Source organism: Chenopodium quinoa, unplaced genomic scaffold (assembly GCF_001683475.1).
Source record: "Chenopodium quinoa cultivar QQ74 unplaced genomic scaffold, ASM168347v1, whole genome shotgun sequence".
Classification (NCBI taxonomy): domain Eukaryota; kingdom Viridiplantae; phylum Streptophyta; class Magnoliopsida; order Caryophyllales; family Amaranthaceae; genus Chenopodium; species Chenopodium quinoa.
Window position 1 is genome coordinate 3,345,170 of NW_018743175.1, and position 21,111 is coordinate 3,366,280.

Sequence of the window (21,111 nt, forward strand, 5' to 3'; positions counted from 1 at the left end):
ACGAGTTGTAACTGAACGGGCCCCGTCTATCACTGAGCCGAGGCATAGGGAAGTTCATCTAGACTCTTCCCACTTCCAAATTGAGGCTGTTGCTCTGTATCAGAGGCAGAAGCCTTGGTGGAAGAAGAGAGACCCCTGGTTTCAGCTGCTGGACGAAGAAGCTGAAGCTGCCCGCACAGCCGAAGAGGTTGCACGGGTTCTCGAAGCTTGCGAAGGAGGAGAAGGGTCCTCCAGAGCTGCTGAAGCAGAAGCTGCAGCTAGAGCAGCTGAAGAAGACGAGGCTTTGCTGAAGACCTCGGTGAGCTTTCAGACTTAACTTTTTCTTTTTTCTTTTCTTCTTTTTTTTTTTTTTTTTACTCACATTCTTCCTCCCCCCTGTCTGTTACAGTCTGAAGAGAGTAACAGACATAGAGAAGGGAAAGCTCCTGTTCGTCCCGAAGACCAAATACAAGGAGAGTCTTCAGACTCAGATATGGACGAGCAGCCCCTTCTGAAAAGGCGCCGAAGGATGACCATCATCGGCCCTCATGACTTTCAGCGGAGGCCGATGACCATCGGCGTTGCAATAAGGGAACCCGAGGAAGGCAATGGATCGCCGAGGGTTCCCCGGCCACCACCCCAATCACCTCAAAAGACCCCTCCGCCACCTCCTGAGATGGAGGTGGATCAGAGAACTCCCGAATCTAAGGGAGGGGTCCAAGAAGAAATTAAGGAGAGTGCTGCTGAGCACGAAAACAAGGATGACGTGATGTCCAGTGCTGAGGGCTTCACGGCAGACATCGCAAGAGAGGTTGAGGCTTTCGTCCTCACCCCTGAAGAAGAGGAGGTCATAGTAATTGGCTCCTCTGAGAAGGATGATGTTGAGCCATCCAAAGCTAATCAAGCTCCATCGTCATCCTTCCCTTCTTTCCAGACTCTGCAATCTGGAGAAATGGGTTTCTCGGCCCCCCGAATTCCAATCCCAGACCACATCTGGGACCTCATATGGGGTCAGAACCGAGAAGGAGCTGCAGCCTACTTCGGCGATTTTGCTGCCATGTCCGAAGTAGATAGGGCAAGGATCTGGTCGCTGAAGGCCACTGCTGGGATGGGCGAATCCAGCAGATCAGTTCCTGACCCAGCCAGGTCTAACCAACTGCTGATGATGCAGGTAATTTTCCTTGTCTTCATTTCCTCTGAAATTCAGCTCTATATATTTTTTATTTATTTATTTTTTTTTTGTCTTCCTGTTTTCAGTTCGTGCACAATCAGACTCTCACTGTAGAGCTGATAGATACCCTACAAGATAGGGTAGACGCTGCTGTGCACGACAAGAAGGTAGCTGAAGAGGAATTAAAGCTTGCTAAGCTGAAGCAAGCAGCAGCTGAAGAGAAGCAGCAGAAGGGTGAGGAGTATGAGAAAAGAGCTGCTGAAGTCCTCAAAACCTTCTGCGACGCTATGGAGAAGGAAGTTTTTCCCCCACTGATGGAAGGGGAAAAATTCCTCCAGGAGCATATGGGAGTGGACGTCTCCAAATTCAAGGCTGCTGTTGAGAGCCGTATTCAGGAAGGAGCTGTTGCACAAGCTGAAGTGCAGCAACGTCTAGAAGCTCTTGAAGCCAGCCGAATGGCTGCTGAAGAGCTGCTCCAGGCCAAAGATGTCCAACTCTCAGAGGCTGCTGCTGCTGCCGAAGCTCAGAGAGCTAAACTCCATGAGGCTGAGGATCAACTGATGACCCAAAAAGTTGAAGTGGCCCAAGCTCAGACAAAGGCTTCCCAAGTTCAGCAGGAGCTGAATGAGCTGAAAGGTTCCTCCTCCAAGCTCGCTGACGAGCTGAAGAAATCCAAGGAAGACTTGGAGGAGACCCAGAAGAAGCTGGCTGATGCTGAGGCTCTACTCAAAGTCCGTGTCTATACCCAAGAGGAATATGAGATGGGTTTCAGAAACGGGTTCCGAGTATGCCGAAGAGTCTGCCTTCATGCTGAACCGAAGCTGGACTGGTCTAAATGTGCTGAATGGGTCCAGAATCCCGAAGACCCTCATATGAAGTATGCAACTCCAGTCGAAGCTGAAATCCTTAAGGCTGAGGAAGCCGAAGAGGAAGCTGAGAGAATGGAGTTGGAAGCTGAACAGAGGGAAAGGGAGGCTCGGCAGAGTGCAAAGCCCGCTTCTTCTGCTGCTGGGGCTGAGGCCACCATGGGGCTCAACGCTGATCAGTCTGATCCTCAGGCTGAAGCATAGGAACTCGGGCAGTCGTCTTCAGAATCTTGCGGTTCATCATGTGCTTAACTTTAGACTTGCCGCTTTCTGATTTTTTTGCCTTGTCGTACAACAGTTTATTTTTTTTTTTGCTTATGTACGTATTTCGGCAGCTGTTATTTTCCGCTTGTGGGCGGCTGCCGATACAGTTTAATTGAACTTGTAGCTCAATTTCTGAGCATGAATTATTAATCTGATGCTCTTTTCTTCAGTTGCTTTGTTTTTGAATGCTTTACTGTTTCTGTTTCTTCAATTCTGCCGTACATACTTGCACTGAGAGTGCTTCTTGCCCCCCAGAAATTGAAGTATGACTTCAGCGGAATAAGCAATTTCTTCACTTCTTCAAAATGGGTATCCGAAACACAGGGCCAACTGAAGGCAATGCTTCTGGGATACAAGTCTTACTGAAGATTGACTTCATCTGAAAGTTGGATATCCGAAACACAGGGCCAACTGAAGTCAATGCTTTGGATATTAGCTTTCTGGGATACAAGGCTCAGTTAAGGCAATATCCCAGAATTGTCCATGGACTCATGTCTTTGGAGAACAAGTCTTACTGAAGTTTGACTTCAGCTGAAAGAGCAGTGTTCTTTAAAAAGACGCACATCCAAAACACAGGGCCAACTGAAGGCAATGTTTCGAATAATGGCTTTCTGGGATACAAGGCTCAGTTAAGGCAATATCCCAGAATTGTCCATGGACTAATGTCTTTGGAGAACAAGTCTTACTGAAGTTTGACTTCAGCTGAAAGACCAGTGTTCTTTGAAAAGACGAGTTTTGTCAGCCATCTGAAACCCAGTTACCCGAAGGCGAAGGTTTCAGACGAGGCTGATTTAAAAATTTTCAACTGTTGTTGTTATCCTTGATTTTCTGTCTATCTTTGAAAAATGGATACCCGAAACACAGGGCCAACTTAAGGCAATGTTTCGGATAATGGCTCTCTGGGATACAAGGCTCAGTTAAGGCAATATCCCAGAATTGTCCATGGACTCATGTCTTTGGAGAACAAGTCTTACTGAAGTTTGACCTCAGCTGAAAGACCAGTGTTCTTTAAAAAGACGAGTTTTGTCAGCAATCTGAAACCAAGTTACCCGAAGGCGAAGGTTTCAGACGAGGCTGAATAAAAAACCCTTAAAGAGTAGATAGAACAAAGAAAATTTTGAAAGGATAAAAAGTAGACATTTATATAAATGGCTGCTCCCAGGCCTTTCATTAGTTCAAAATGTACTTACAAAGATAGTTCTTCCCCGAAGGGTTCACACATGGTATTTTTTCAGTACATCGGCGTTCCAGTGATTTTTCAACTCAGTTCCATCCAACTGCCGAAGTCGGTATGTCCCTGGCTGAAGCTCATCATAAATTTCATAAGGTCCTTCCCATGCAGCTGAGAGTTTCCCATGGATTCGGCCTTTCTGAACTGCAGCAGCATTCCGAAGGACAAGGTCTCCAATTTTGAGAAGCCTTGCATGGACCCTTCGGTTATAAAATTTGCTGATTCTCTGCTTATAGGCGGCCATTCTATCTCGGGCTGAGTCTCTTACTTCGTCGAGAAAATCGAGAGATTCCCTCATCAGTCGCTCATTCTCAGCCGAGAAGTGGTGCACTCGAAGGCTCTCAGAGCCAATTTCCACTAGAAGGACAGCTTCGGCACCATACACCAGTTCAAAAGGTGAGCGGCCCGTCGCCTCTTTTTCAGTTGTCCGAAGGGACCAAAGGGTTCCAAGGAGCTCCTCTAGCCATTTGGACTTTTGATCTTCCACCCTCTTCTTGAGGGCATTTAAGATCTGTTTATTTGCAGCTTCGGCTTGTCCGTTACTTTGCGGGTGGCATACCGCTGAATATGCCAGTCTGATGCCGAACTGATCTGTATACCGCTTCAGCGGTAAGTTATCAAATTGCCTCCCATGATCGAAGACAAATACTCTCGGGATGCCAAAGCGAGTGATGATATTCTGCCAGATAAATTTTCTGACAGTTTGCTCTGTAATGTTCGAGGCTGCTTCGGCCTCGATCCATTTACTGAAGTAGTCGACACCAACTATCAGCCATTTTTTCTGGTACACAGCCTCTGGAAATGGTCCCAGTATATCCAGTCCCCATTGGGCAAACGGGAGTGGATTAAGGATCTGCTGAAGATCCCTTGCTGGCTGATGGATAACTGGAGCGTATTTTTGACATTTTTTGCATTTCCGAACCAGCTCCTTAGCATCTGCGATCATGGTGGGCCAGTAATATCCAGCCCTCAATGCCTTGTGGGCTAAGGTTCTTCCCCCAATGTGGTTCCCACAGATGCCGAGGTGAATCTCCCGTAGGATATAATCTGCATCTGTTGGTCCCACGCATTTCAGCAATGGGGCTGAGAAGGACTTTTTCAGAAGTTCCCCCCTGAAGACAATGAACCTAGAGCTGGTTCTCTTCATCTTGGAGGCCAAAGCTTTAGAGTTTCTCCCCGAAGCTTGAAAGCTAGGATGGGGTCCATCCAACTAGGCTCTGGGTCAGCGCAGCACACTTCAGGTGCTTCGTCGACACTTCTCTCTCGACGCACTTCTACATATACAGATCTGTTCAGCTCGGTAAAAGATGAACTAGCAAGTTTGGAGAGTGCATCGGCTTGAGTATTCTGACCCCTTGGGATCAGCTGAACCTCAAAAGCCTTCAGCTCTGCAATGACTGATTTGATCTTGGCAAGATAAGCTATCATGGAGGGCTCTTTGGCCTCGTAGCTGCCACTGATCTGATATGCAACTAGCTGAGAGTCTGTTTTTAAGCAGACATGATCGGCTTCCAAGGAGATGCACAATTTTAGGCCGGCGATTGCTGCCTCATACTCGGCTTCATTGTTCGAGGCCTTAAAAGAAAACTTTAGTGCATACTCAAAGGATTTGCCTTCGGGAGAAGTTATCACTACCCCTGCCCCCGAACCGTTTTCGGTGGAAGATCCATCCGTAAACACGGTCCAGACTTTCTTTTCACTGTCTAGCGCTTCTTGGTATGAGCATTCGGCCAAGAAATCTGCTAGAGCTTGAGCCTTAATGGCAGCCCTCGGACGGTAGCTGATGCTGAATTCGGTGAGCTCAAAAGCCCACTTGGCTAGCCTACCAGATTTTTCAACCTTGCCGAGATTTTTTTCCAACGGTTGATCAGTTAAGACCACTATCTGATGGCAATCAAAATAGGGCCTCAGCTTCCGAGCAGCCACTACTACCGCGAAAGCAACTTTCTCGAGTAGAGGATAGCGAGTCTCGGCATCCGTCAGTGTATGACTGACGAAATAGATCGGTTGCTGACTCTTACTCTCTTCCTTCAGCAATACTGCGCTGATGGTGGCTGGGCTAACGGCCACATATAGGTATAAAGTTTCTCCTTCAGCTGGGCTAGCCAGCGTTCGGAGTTGAGCCAGATGCTCCCGAAGCTGTTTAAAGGCGTCTTTTTGCTCTTCCTCCCAAACGAGCTCTTTTGTTTTCGGGAGTTTCAGGGCTTTGAAGAAAGGTAACCCCTTATCCGAAGCTCTGGAAATGAACCTCGAGAGGGCTGCCATTCTTCCGGTGAGCCGCTGAACATCCCGCTTCGTTTTCGGCTCAGGAAGGTCAAGCGCCGCTTTGACTTTAGAGGGATTGGCATCAATCCCCCTTTTGCTGACCATGAACCCAAGGAATTTCCCTGACTTCACGCCGAAGACACACTTCTTCGGATTCAGCTTCATTTGATGCTTTCTCAAGGTGGCGAAAGTTTCAGCCAGGTCCTTTACATGGTCCTCTAGTTTTTTGCTTTTGACGATCGAATCGTCAACATAGACTTCCATGTTTCGGCCCTTTTGATCGGCGAAAACTTGATCCACCAGCCTTTGATAGGTTGCCCCTCGCATTTTTCAATCCGAAGGGCATCATTTTGTAATTGTACACCCCAGCGTTCGTGACGAATGCTGTCTTGGCTCGATCGTCGGGGTGCATAAAGATCTGATGATACCCCGAGAATGCGTCCATGAAACTAAGCAAGGCATGGCCACTTGTCGAATCGACTAGCTGATTGATCCTCGGCAAGGGATAGAAATCCTTTGGACAAGCCTTATTTAGGTCCGTGAAGTCAACGCACATCCTCCAGGTACCATTGGGCTTCTGAACCATCACCACATTTGCCAGCCATTCTGGATATTGGCAAGGTTCGATGAATCCTGCCTCCAATAATTTTTTGACCTCGGCTGCGATGTCTCGGTTCTTATTGGCGGAGTAATTCCGCTTCTTTTGCTTAACTGGTCGACACGTCGGGTCAACATTAAGCTTATGGGAGATGAGGTCTGAACTTATCCCGGGCATATCAGCTGCCGAGAAAGCAAACACATCTCTGTTGTCCCGAAGGAGCTGAATAAGTTCACAACGGGTGTTCGGATCAAGGTCCATCCCAATTGCTACACATTTCTCACCGTCTCCTTCGGCCAACTCAACTGTTTCAGTCTGTTGGTCCATGTCCATTGCCGATGGAATGGACTCTTCAGAATCTGGCCTGCTGCCAATGTCAGCAGGTGTCCCAGTCTTTTTGTTCTTCGGCTGGCTCTCTGAGTCTTGCGGCTCAGCTGAAGAGCTAGCCTTTTCCCTTTCGGGCCCTTTTTCTCTGGGCACAGATCCTTGGGCCGAAGCACTTAGGCCTTTTGGCTTTTTTGTGCTTGGCTCTCTCTCTTTTTCTTTCTCCTCCTCATCCTTGTCGTCATCTGGGCGACTACTGGATGGCTTGAGATAGTTGCACCTTCGGGCGTCCTTTTGGTTGCCCTGTATCCTTTCGGGGAAGCCGGCGTCTGAGACGTAAATCATCAGCTGATGATAAGTTGAGACGACCCCTTGGATCTCGTGAATTATGGGTCTCCCCAAAATCACGTTGTACACTGAAGGAGCGTCGATGACCAAAAATTCAATCATGACGTTCCGGGCTGCCTCATCGCAACCGATGGTGACAGGAAGTGTTACCTTCCCATCTGGATAAGTTGAAGCCCCATTGAACCCGGATACCGGGTAGGGTACCGGCGTAAGGTGCTTGGGCTTCAGCTTAATTTGATTGTACGCCTTTCGGAACAGAATGTTTGCTCCACTGCCACCGTCAACAAGGACCTTACTGACGTCGTGGTTGGCCACCGTGGCGATGATCACCAACGGATCCTCATGAGGGAATGTAATCCCCCGGCAGTCGGCGGCTGTGAACGTCATGTTCGGCACCGGCGACTGGGGAGATTGAATGTCAGCGTTGTTCACCTGGTGAGTCAAAGCTCTAAGGTGGCGCTTGTGCTCCCTCCGAGAGTATATTCCTCCCGAGATAACATTGATCGGAGGGAATTTCCCCTACGGCTTTTTACTGTTTTTCCGGGGGAAGTCGAGGTCCTGCCGAGGGTCCTTTGCTGACCTCTCGGATTCTTTTTTCTCGCGGTGATCCGCGATGTATTTTTTCAAGTATCCCTTCCGGACCATGTCCTCTATCTGGTCCTTCAGTTGGATACACTCCTCAGTGTTGTGTCCCGAAGACTCGTGGAACTCGCACCACTGATTTTTATTTTTTCGCTGATACCACTCTGGGAGTGGTCTCGGCTTTCGGTAACTCTGCTCCTCCTTCGTCACGCTGTAAATTTTGGCGCGTGGAAGAGAGAGCGGAGTGTAGGACTCGTATCTGCCTGTGTATGAGGCAAATCTTTCCTTCTTTGGGTCGTTGGCCAAAGATTGCTCCGGGGCCTTTGACTTTCCCTTTGCCTTATGGCCTTGGCCTTCAGACAAGGGTATTTGCCTCTGTTTCCCTCCCCCGGATTGAGGTTGGGTTTTCGCTTTGTTCCATTCTTCGGCTCGGATGAACTTATCCGAAGCACTAAGAGCTTCCTCCAAGGTCTGCGGGGTATGCATGACCATGAAGTCTAGGAACTTTCCTGGCTGAAGGCCATTCTGCATTGCGAAAACGGCTAGCCCCTGGTCCAGCTGGGAGACGCTTGATGACTCGTTACTGAAACGGGTCAGGTAGTCTCGGAGGCTTTCGGTTTCCCCCTGTTGCAGACTCATGAGCTCTGCGGTAGTCTTCTCTCGGCGGTTTGCCGTGGAAAACTTGCTCCTGAACTTGGAGGACAGATCATCCCACCCTGTTACGGAGCCTTGCCTTACTCCCTTGGAGATCCACGCTTGCGCGACCCCCTTGAGAGTGGTTGGGAAATATTTGCACCAAGTCGCCTCGGATCTGGGGCAAAGATGCATATGAGTCTCATACGAGGCCACGTGATCCTTCGGATCCGTGGTCCCGTCATATGTGATGTGCGACGGTATTTTAACCGTGGGTACGCGCTCTTCCAGTATCCATTGCTCGAATGGTGAACTAGCGGGTAGCATAACGGCCTTGCCCTTGTTCCTGGCCGAAGGGACCGCGCTCCGCCCTCTTAGAGAGGTAGGAGTGGTTTTCGTCCCTAGCTGGGAAGTCTGGGCCTCGGCTGCAGGGAACGAGAGGCGACTACGCACGCTCGGTTCCTGGCCGCCGAGTCGGTCAAGGACGCTTCTGCGAACAGTCTCAGGTTCTCGGTGAATAGATTCTGGCCGAGAAGCTGAGTTGCTGCTCTTATGCGCTTCTGGTCTTGAGGATGAGGATCCTTTTAAAAATTGAGGGTTCTTTTTCCTCTGTTTTTCATTTTTCCAGGAATCCTCCTCCCACTCTTCCAGTTCCCGGAAGGAAGGAAGCTTCCCACCATCATGGTCTAACTTCCTCCGCTGATGCCGGGTATGCGGAGGAGTTCGATCACGAGGTGGTGGCATATTTTGTGCCCTCATCGCCTCCATGAGTACTGCCAGCGCTCTTGCCACCTCTTCCGAGCTGGGCCCCGTCAAAGGGGTCCTCGACCGAGTGTGGGAATGAGGGCGCGCAGCCGATGGTTGGCTTTGGGACACTGAATATGTCCTATGATCGGACTCACCCCTGCTAGACCGAGAGTGGCCCGGCCTATAATGAGAGTCATGAATTACGGGAGATAGGGAATCCTCCTTGTGTGATCCTCCCCTCGAGCCGGCACCCTTGGGAGAGTTCCGGTCCGGCGAGGGCGATGGTGTAGGGGTTTTAGGCTTTTCGCCCGCTCCTTGACGGAGGCTTTTGCTCTTGCGGTTCTTAGCCATTGTTGCTAAGATAATTGCAAGATGATCTTGATTAGGAATTTGGCTTAAAGATTTTTGAAAGCCTTCCCCACAGACGGCGCCAAATTGTTTCGGGTGAAAACAATGGGACCTTGCCGAAGGTCCGCTGAAATGGAGAAGGCTGGATTCGGTCCAAGTTATGTTGGGCCGAAGGTTTCCTGCACAGTAAACACACGTAAACTAGCCTCGGGGGTGTTGCCGAGGAAGGCCCCTCCGATGCTAAAGTCAGTACAATGTGTAAGAAGAAGAAACTATGCAAGAGAGTTTGTTGCTTGAGGCTTTCATGGAATATATCAGAATATATGAATGAACATATGAATCTATGAATGAATCAGAATGAATCTCTCCCTTGAATGTATCAATATGATGGCTTTTATACCTCATCATACATGGAGAGGTTGGGCCTTAGCCCAATTGGCTTGCTTTGTGGGCTGACCTTTGACTTTAGCACAATTGGAGAGTTGAACCTTGACCTTGGGCTTTTGATTGGATCATTTAGTGCTTAGGCCCAATTGGACTAAATTGGACCCAAACACCTACTATTATAGCTAATTTAGTGGATTCTATTTATTGTTTGTGCCCATTGTTTTTTTGCATCCTTGAGATCCCTTGTGCCCATTAATTTTTGCATCCTTAAAACGATTCATTTTAGTTATTGTTACAAGTCGTACTAGTAGATGTCAACAATTTTAAATACTTTGTCTATTTTATAATTAAATTCTCATTTATTTTTAACACGAATTTGCACTAGTATAGAAGAAAGGAGATCAGATATAAATACATGACTTAAGTGGGTCTAACATGTATTTAAATTAGAGAGAAAAAAATTTATTTTGATCACCATCTATACTCATTCAAATCTTTTTTACACTAGAGAAAATTAATGTTTCTATTAAACAAATCGCGTGAACTTGCTACAACTAACTTGATCTTAGAAAATTAATACATTTATAGTTGGTTCTTAAACAAGCAAGATCTCATTTTTCAGAAAGTTTTTTTTCCTTTTTTTTTTTATAAATATCAAAATGCCACTCTTTCTATATGCAATGCTGTTTTACTTTACCTTCATTTATTAACGAACAGAAACTTGTAATTTTTGGTCTCTCAATAGTGTTTGGTTTAAGTACGAAGTATATATCCATTATATGTTGAAATAATGTTGAAATGACTTCTAATTCAATTATTGTTCGCTTTTTCGAAATGTCCAAAAAAAAAAAACTTGTAAGAAATTTTAAGATGTATCAATAAAAAAACCCTGTACTTCATTATATCTCAGGACAACCAACAATAGAGCCCAATTTGTAATTTATGTGCATATATTAATATATATACAAGAGTATTTTGTAGTAACCATATAATGAGATGCAATCTTAAACAAAGTAGCTATATTATGAACATTAGCATATTAATCGAAATAATTGTTTGGAGCACTAGCACCACCATTAGTAGAAATTGTTGGCTGGCAATGTATGTGAAGTTATATATCTGACATTGTTTACACGTAAAATTATCATATAGTTGTATTTTAAATCCTTTTTAGGATTTAAAACCATCTTACCATCTAACAAATTAAAACCTTGCGGTTGTATTTAATTGAAGATTGCTAGGTTGTCAATTAGGTATGGACATATGGGGGAAGATTTTTGATCACTTGAATTTCGCTTATTTGAGCCTACAAAGTACAACTACTTCAATTTTCATCAACTTAGTTTATTCATCTAGCTAATCTCTTACAGTAATTTGTTCTCTACACAAAATTTATTATTGTAAAACTTATTTCAGTTGTGAATTGAGCTTGATCATCCATTATTTCAGACTTGTACTTTACATACTTTCATAAGTTGAGTTGTCTTTCTTCTATTGCCTAAAATTGTACTCCGTATTATGGAGTATTACGCATATGCTAGTATTATACGTAATTATAGTGAAATGGAGGTAGTATTGTAGAGGAAAGGTTGTGGGCCAATAAGAAGAGAGGAGGTGGCCAATAAACCTACAGATTTTGTACTACTTTGCCTCATCAATATATACTACTTCATATATTAAAGATGTGGTCCCATTTAATTTAATACATTGTGAATTTATTTGTCGAAATTAGTAGGTTAGAAAATCAGAAATTATGTACTTCGCTTCTTAAGAAAAAGTACGGTCTAATTGACATTTATATTCACTTTTTTAAAAAAAAAAAATTCGACATTTGCAAAGTTCCCTCAACTTTAAAAAGGAAAATGGAGGCAAAAGGCAAAGTTACTTTATCCGTTATCAATAGGCCAATATGAGCGAAAAGGAGGAAAGATTATTGAGAATATTGCTCCAATTTGATGGCTACCTTGCACCCTAAAATTGTATCGAGGCTACTTAAAACATAAGCAAGGTAGATTCTTATGCAGTCAATACAAATAGTATGTTCCATTGAAATACTTAAAAAGATGGATGTCAACTAGTACAATTAGCTCTTAACAGGTATACTACTAGTCTACTAACTATATCCCTAAATATGACATCAAATTTCCTTATTGATTTAATTATACCTTTTTTTATCCCTACAAACAAATTTGCTTAGAATAATTATAGATTTTAAATCGTATTATGAAAAACAATCATAGTATACTAGTAGAAAGACTATTAACCATATTTCAACTTTTGTTATCTCATTTAACTTAATTAAAATTCGACTTTGAAATAGAATGATTACTAGTATAAAAGTTTGTAAATTATAGTTTATTTTCCTAATTATTGCCACGTAGCGAATTTAGGTAAGAATAACATAACATATCGAGGTTATGTGAAAAGTAACGCCTTTTAATATTAGATCACCCTTCCACCTTTTTATGCCCGACCTTTTTCCCCTCTCCCCTTCAATTCCCCCCTTCCCACTATATGACTCTTGCCCACTTATATCCCCCCTTTCCCTGTCTCCTTCACTCCCCATAACTTCATCAATTCTCTGCTATGCTTTTGCCCCCACACCAACTCAACTCCCACTGCTGCCACACCTCCAAAATCTGTTCTTGATTATTTATGACTCTGTTGATGATGGGTATGTCTATTAATTTTCCTCATGAAGTTATTCCCATGAAAACAATGATGAAAAGTTTTGTAGTTCTTGTCAACACTTGTAATCAATTGTCACGTTACTAGTTCAAACCCCGCAATCAATTAAATCAAAACATATGTTTGCTTTTCTAAGTGCTATGTATCACTCGCATTCTTTCCATTCATGTTACCTCTTTCTTAGGCTTTTTACAGGACAAAAGCTGCCATTTTGTTATTTGTTGTTTGGTGAATTATGCAATTATGTAATTCACCAAACTACTACCCCTACATTTCTTTAGCTTTCACCTTTTTCTTTGTTGTTTTTGTGGTGTGTAGATGTCCAAAAAAGCAGAAATTGTGTACTTTTTCTCTTGAATATTATTCCAAATATAAGCATATATAATCTCATTAAAAGTCATGCCTTATTCTTTATTTATGATGAAAAATTAGCAGGTAAAAATGAAATTCAAACTTCTTTTAATTGAGATTGAAGTTGCTTGAGGAATCAAGGCAAATAAAAGAGAGGAATTGTTTTTATTGTTGAAAAGAAAGAGTAAGAAATCCAAGGATGCCAGTTCCTCTTGCTCCATATCCAACTCCCCCAGTACCTTTCACTCCACCTGCTGCAAATGGTAATTTCTTTAGCTTATAATTATTTACTTAACAATGTGAAATTCTTTTATAGAAATGAATTTTCTTATAAAAATTCTATATAGATTAAATTTTTCATTATAATGAGATTCTTTGAAAAAAAATAAGAAACTATGAAAATCTGTTTCCTTTATATAGATTTGAGAGTCGTGATGATGATATAATTTGAATTGGTAATGTAAAGGAAGTTTATATCGGCTTCCTGACTAGTGTGGTGATGGTTTTCCTACGTAGAAATGAGAATAATTGGGATTGCATATGAAAATAGTGTGATGATGTGAGTGTTGAATGATGGATGAGCAGGAGCACAGAGTCAATTAGTATGCTCAGGATGCAGAAATCTTCTACTATACCCTGCTGGAGCTACTTCAGTGTGTTGTGCTGTGTGCAATGCTGTTACTGCTGTCCCACCCCCTGGTAATTTCTTTTTTCCTTTGTTATTTTCTTATAAGATTAATTTCATGAGCCATTTTAAATTAGGAGCTACTTTCAATTTGACCCATGTGATGCAAAGATGCAATTTTTAAATACTTTTTTCATTGAAACTTTGCAATTATTTTTTTTTGTTAGTAAGGAGAAGAGCTCTATTGAATTGGAACCTCTCACATGTCCTTCTGATCCGAATTAACAGGCTACACACTTTAGGAGTGAGGGAAAAGGATAAAGGAATCCCCACCCCAAAATGCCTCTAATAGGGTTTGATCCCATAACCTCTTAGTTGTAAAATGCAAATTTTCAACATATCATCAACTTAATAGTACTAGGAACGAAGTATGAAGTACAGAATATATTTGAATTTGTAACCAAATCAGAAAAACCTTTTCCTAGTGATCATAGTATAATACGAAGTATGTATTAATGTATCATATGAGAACTTAAATTTTTATTTTTTTGAAGGGAGAAAATAATAAATTTGGAAATTACATATAAATTAATTCTAAGGTGTCTAACTATTATCCACGTGTCACGAACACATGTATGAATACAATATGTCAATATGGGTACAGGGTACTATAATATTTTTTTTTTTAAAGGTAAGACAAATAAGGAAAACGTTAAGAACCCCTTCTAAGGGAATTCCCAGAAAATACCAGTTTATCAAAATAATAAACAAAATTTGTTTATCAAATGGCAAAATTGTAAATAAATTGACAACTTTTTTTTAAATACGGGTCCCACTGTTATTGATATATTTACGAAAATGTCATGCTGACTGGACTTTTATGTTGTTTTATTTACCATTTTGCAATTTGATAAACAAATTTTGTTTATCAAATTGATTAACTGAGGCTTCTTCGGAAAATTCCTAACGCAACAGGGTACTGTAATATGTCGTTGACAAATAGCTTCTAAAAAATTTACAACATACTTTGTATAAGATATGTCATAAAATACGAATGTATGTATCAGATATGTGAATCGCCACCTCTTGAACCATCTAGATACGTCGTATAAGTCAATATGGCTGGCTAAATGTTAGGCAAATATGTTGAATTGATGAAAGTACCTTGATGAAACAGGGACAGAGATGGCTCAATTAGTATGTGCCGGATGCCACACACTACTAATGTACATCCGAGGAGCAACAAGCGTACAATGTTCTTGTTGTCATACCGTTAATCTAGCATTGGAAGGTAAATTGTAAATAAAAATTGAATCAAGTTAATAATTTGATCTTTATTTTTTGATTAATTGCAGGAGTATGGAAATAAAAATTAATATTGCAATTCGTAATTTTTTGTCCTGGTAGCAAATCAAGTGGCACATGTGAATTGCGGGAATTGTAGGATGCTATTGATGTACCAATATGGAGCACGATCGGTAAAATGTGCGGTCTGTAATTTTGTCACTTCAGTTGGGGTAAGTCGATACGATTTTTAATTAACGGTGTAGAAACTAGACACTCGCTTTTTAATCTCGTGCAATTTAAGTGTTGTGTCAAAGATATGATTTAACAACAATGTTGGTTTCTGAAGTTATCGAATTAGCAGTAGTAATTGAAATGAATGGGGTTGTAAGCAAGAGGTTAGAGGGTCAAAATAATTATATAAGCAACAACGTCAAAATTGTGATCATACTCTTCCTCTTTTTCTTGGTAGAATGTAGTATTCACATTATGGATATTATCTTTTTTCACCATCAATTGTGGAACTATGGATCCAATGTGAATTGACTTGCATATTCTACATAATTATTTGAAAATACTTTTGATTCATCATTCCTATATGGCGCCTAGGATTTTTCAAATAAGAGACTTCATATGCAATTTTCAAATGTAGATTAATAAAAATGATGTAAGCCTAAGACATCATAACAAATACTAGTATTAGTTTATCAGAAGTTAAGATTGATACACAAAGTTAAAGAGAGTCTTCTTTTAAAACTATAATCTAACTAATCAGAGAACAACAAAAAAGAAAATTTAGTAATTACAAATGAGTTTAAATTCAAATAAATTTGTTTGAAATGACTTAATGAAACAACATAATCTGCTACTTAATTTGATTCATGACAAGTTTAGGATTAGGAGTAGTGTGTGATACAAATTTATTAAAAAATAATTTTGGCACACTAAAAATTAATATTAACACATATCAAAGTAGAAAAATAGCATTGAAAATTATGCTCTTATAATAGATTGGCCAAAATTAAATTTTGGTGTATCTAACTCAATTTCCAAACTCACAAGAAGATGGATTGATGGCATCATGTCAAGTTTTCCTAGTCAAATCAACTTTTTAGATTACTCATAAGTCATAACATATGACATGTGAAGTCTTTTTTGTTGATCTGTTCCAATCTTATCCTATAGATGAAAATTAAATTAAAACAAAAATATTCAGTGTCAATTTTAAGAGTCACCCTTATTATTTTGATAATTAATTTGAGTGAGGCTTAAGTCATGATGCCGTCATATTGTGATAAGAATTACACCTTTAATTATATCTCTAAATTTTAGTTAGCATAACATTAATGTCACATTAATATGATTATCCAAATTTTGGACAAATTTTCTGCACAAAGTTGTTTTCTTCCAGTTTAGTTGTTGTTTGTACAATCTCATCATCCTCAAATGTTACTTTCAATAATATATGAATCATCAAATCATTATGTCGCTAAGAAACCAACAATTACTAATAACAATTATGCCCCTTGTATTAAAGTTTTTTTCCTATTACATGTCTTCCAAATTACGTCGTATTAAATTTTAATGATTTTAAGTGTAAAAAGGCGCTATTAATTTTAAAATTGATGGTATAGATTTGGAGGAAAATTATATTTATATGTTGTGGATTTGATTTAATTGCTAAATGAAATGCAGGCATCAGCAAGTATTCCAGAACAGAAGTTCAACAACAGCTGATAAAAAAGAGAAAACTACTATGAGTACAAATTTATTTGTATTATTATCCGGCAATTAGGTCTCCATTGGCATAAATCTTCTGGTATATAGAGGTTAATATTCTTTTCCTGTTTTTCCCTTGAGGTTTTTCCAAGAAAAAATAAGCGATTTTCGTCGAATTTCGCCTAGTGGCTAATACCGTTTTGTAAAAGGGTAGATTAAGATAGGTTAAAAGGTGTTAGTCTGTGTGAAAGAAACTTCAATTTCAATGGGTTTGTATTGTCTTTTGATGTGTGATTATAGCTTCCGTTAATACAAATTAATCTTCAACTAGCTCATCATTAGGGTTCAAATCCTTAATACATCATGCTCATTATAGTATGAAATAGTTTCTAGCTATTATTAATAGTATACTTATTATGTTACTCATTTTTCTAACTTGTATTATGTTGCTAAAAAAAGTCACCATCAATAACTCACCATTCTCCCAGTTCTGGATTATGAAATTTACAATCAAATCAAATTATTACGTTCATTCTACAACATGTGTCTTTTTTAAATCATAGGTATTACGTATCAATGTTGCTAGACTCTGTTCTTTTTACCTTACAACAAAGTTTAGAGATAAAACTAAGATAAGTCAAATGTTAGCAACGACATTATTACAAAAATTCAGACAAAGGTTAACAAGTTCGTCATACAAACTAAAAACAAGATTTACTCACTGATTGGAAACCAAGATATTTGTGGGTGGAAAATTAATTGAGAGGTAAGGACTTAATGAAAGAAACATCCAGATTACTGCCAAAACAGGGTCATTTTATCCACAAAACTCTGAAAATGTAGCAAAAAGCAGGACAAAATTTTGTGAGGCCCTCCTTTACCAAGCTTACAGTTACAAAAATAGCGCAACAAAGTCCTTTCTAGACCGATAGTGCTCTATCACAATAAGGACATGAAAAAAATTTCCACTTGACTTGAATGTATTCTTGCATATCTTGCTGCAGATTTGGAAATAGCCAATTCCTCTTGTTTAATCAACTATCAGATAATACTCCATAGTAATAATTCAGGTAGAAAGTGTCCATTTCAGAACACACAGTCCGAAATTTACATCAAGGTGTCTAAACTTGATCTATGTTATTCATACTCTTTAATCCGACCTTTAATATAATGTTTTGGTAGATGGTAATGATGACGGACTGTGGATTAGTAAGAGGATCAATGGTAATGTCCAAGAGAAAGCAACTCTACTCTGATATGTACTTTGCTACTTGTACTCGATTGATCTATGTTACTCGGACTCTTTAATCTTACCCCTTTTGTTTGGTAGATGGTAATGATGATGGACGGTGGATTAGTAGAAAGGTTAATGGTAATGTCCAAGAGCATGCAACTCTACTCTCATATGTACTTTCCTAGTTCATGTTATCTTTCACTCATCACAATTATAGATGTATACCTAATGGTATATAGTATCACAGTATCACTGCGGACTTTAGAATGAGATTTTCCTAGAAGATTTACACAGTTTCATAACCATAACCATAATTAATAACTGTATTCTTAATGGGTTGAAGACTTGAAGTACGCATAACTAACCAATGGGTACAATGTGTCAATCAACTTGACACTTTGAATTACACCACCACATACACATATTGCCTGAAGATAGATGCACACAACCATTAGATCCACGCATATACCTGATGATCCTGATAATTAAGCTCAAGATCAAGTGCAGATTAGCAGATGATGTAAAGTCCTATTTAACGTAACCACGAAATGCAAAGTCAATGGGAAAACTAAGAACAGCAAATGTGATAACAGGGCAATGACTTGCAAATTCTGAACAATTATTCTACAGTTATCAGTAAGCACTTAAGAAGAGCAGGATGCACTTATAAACTACACATGGATTACATCAGAATAACCTATTGTAGAAAAAAAAGAACCCCTAAATTCGATTATCTTTACGCAACAGAGACAGGACTTCCTAATGTCAGTACACAATCCTGATTGTATAAAGACTCTAGACAGTTATCAGTTAAGTGAGCTTGCTGCACTGAAGGTCTGAAGATACACACCTGAGTCCTGAAAGTTGAAAAGTGAGTCAATACTTCATGCCCTTGAATATGTCTTCAGCCCTGAGGAAATGAGGACCTCGTTTATTCATCATCTAAAGCCAACTCCAATGCGTAATCATCCATTTCCTGCACATGATTCATGAGGAGCATTATCGAGCTGTAGAGAGTTGAGGGTCACCAGTTCACCACCACCATTATGGCTTAACATCTCTCTCCCACCATACCCCCAAGATTACAACAATGTAACTTTTGAGTGGCTTATATTTGACAACTTGCAATTGGACCACAAGCAAAATGTCTCCCAAAATGAAGCAATTAGACCTGCAATTATTATACATCTTTCAGTTTAAAGTGCCTCAGTCATTATAAGGGCTTCAACAATAAATAAGCATGAAGCCTAAAGCTACCAATACAGAATTTGAAAAAAAAAATTATAAACACTTGGTTTACATCAAGAATTACACAAATGGGGGGAAGAATGTGGATATAAAATGGATAAATACAAGAAAATACATGTATCATATAGATCCAATGTAGCCTCCTAAATTCTATTAGGAAGTTAAACAGGAATACAGGATAGCTTACAGGATCTTCTCACATTCAGTTAATTACAAACTGGTCCAATCCAGTTATGTTACATTTTAGCTTAATTCATTGTGCCAAAATTATGTACTCATTTGAAATATACAACCAAGTATCAACCCTGCTTCTCGCAATGCCATCAGAATAGCAGCAATTAATCAGAATTTTATCGTAAAAAAGGCTTCTTTATCAGTCAAAATCCATATCTTCACCTTTGATTTGTATCCTGAGAATGATTTTTGCTAGAAATATAATACATTGGATTGATGAGTTCATTAGCTACTAAATGTCCAATTATATAGAAGACCCTCAGCTTGTGGGTTCAATATATAATATTCAAACAGATGTTCTAGTGTACAACATCAAACTTGTTTTAGCTTGACCCAAACTACCTGAGCTTTTAATTCAGCAGATATTCCGAGTGCATAAGGTTGACGGAGTTGTCCAGATTTGACACGGACAACATAGCTAGTACAACAACTTGCAGCACAAAGTATCTATTAAAAGAGCTTGTCAATAGCAAGGGCTGCAATTGCTAACATACTTGCATTGATTCTTCATATATAGGAACAGGTTACGAGCAGGGAAAAATGTCCCACAAATCCAAGAATAATACAAGATTAAAGTACTTAAGAATGTTCAATGGAGCTTCATTCTCCTCTTCTTGCTTGCACTAGTTGCACCCCTCCTCGACCAAATCCCAACCATGTGTCCATGTCAACCATTTCCCAAAAGGGGAAAAAAAGGAACCCAACATACCATTAATAGCATAATAACTCAGATTATGACGAAAAAGGGTACACAAACCCCTTATATTATTAACTATACCTGTAGTTAAGAGAAATATATGTATTAGAAAAGAAAGGCTTCTTAAATTAGATAAACGTATATAGAGTGAGGCATGTTAAGTCACTCTGTGTCTCATTTAAGTCAGCTGATCTTGTTCAGGTCTATGAGGTCACACATGAAACTTAAACCTCATATATACTCGTATTAGTCGTATATGAATATATCACCTTAATCTCATAGTTCACTCAATAAATACAAGGCCGGATTGCTAAAAATGTATGGAGTACATAAAAGCGTTCCAAGGGACAGTAAAGGAAGTACATTATAATGTAGAAAAGCTATTTTAAGCTTACATCTCCAACTGAACCAATTTAATTTTTACCAAAGTGAGGCATACTAATTCAAAAGAAACAAAAAATGCTATACTTTCTTACCAAAGTGAGGCATCATATTAATAAACCAATCTCTAAGATTTGATTTAATGAGACAATAATGACCAAGACAATACTCCATCTTTAGTTACCTATCCACCTAACTTGTTTTTAGTCTATCTGATTGTGTTTTGTCTTTTAAAGCACTAAGGAATAATTTGTTGCCGATTCAATGTCAGACTGTGTCATTTACCTAATTAAGTAGTAATGAATATCAAGGCAACAACTAAAATAATATTAATGTAGACAGTACACTTAATAAGAAATAGAAAAGACGTCAAATATATACCAAGTACTAGGTTTATTATCCTGAAATGCAAAGCAATCAGGTATGTAAAATGAGAACAATAACGTGCAACTTTGGAAAACATGGAAAATGGATGTACTATTTAACACTCCCTCATCCAGTGAAATGCAGTATGAACTATGAAGTATCACCTGGAAATGATTAATTTATGTATTACCATATAATCTCCAAGACAAGCGCTTTATTACATGCATTTGGCATAAAAAACAAATCTATAAAGCTTTCCTCTTGTGACTTTATCAAATGCTTTACTATCTGTAAATTTCAAACAATTAAACAAGAATCCCATACAAAAAATGTGATCAAATACATTGTCAACGATGAATCTCATGATTTCATTTGTACTGTGAGCCTGTGAGGTTGATTTCAACTCGAACAAAATCTTATTTACGCAATCAAATCAAAAGGTAAGTGAACAACTAACATCATATGCAAAAGATTATTAATTAATTCCAATATAACAAACACATAAACTGATGGATTACATTATCTTCGTACATTACAATGT

The 21,111-nt window shown here is 39.9% G+C and overlaps 1 protein-coding gene across 2 annotated transcripts; it reads left to right on the forward strand.

Moving 5' to 3' along the window:
* Window positions 1-12,175: 12,175 nt before the first annotated feature.
* Window positions 12,176-16,745, forward strand: LOC110732521 (protein LOL1). 2 transcript variants are annotated; one of them, XM_021912472.1, is made up of 6 exons: window positions 12,176-12,417; window positions 12,864-13,045; window positions 13,368-13,481; window positions 14,585-14,698; window positions 14,815-14,924; window positions 16,387-16,745. In XM_021912472.1, the coding sequence occupies exons 2-6, from the start codon at window positions 12,982-12,984 to the stop codon at window positions 16,426-16,428; spliced, it is 444 nt and encodes a 147-aa protein (XP_021768164.1). In that variant the 5' UTR covers window positions 12,176-12,417; window positions 12,864-12,981; the 3' UTR covers window positions 16,429-16,745. The 2 variants fall into 2 exon arrangements, with proteins under 2 accessions (XP_021768164.1, XP_021768165.1); XM_021912473.1 differs by having other exon boundaries at window positions 12,867-13,045.
* The last annotated feature ends 4,366 nt before the right edge of the window (window positions 16,746-21,111 follow it).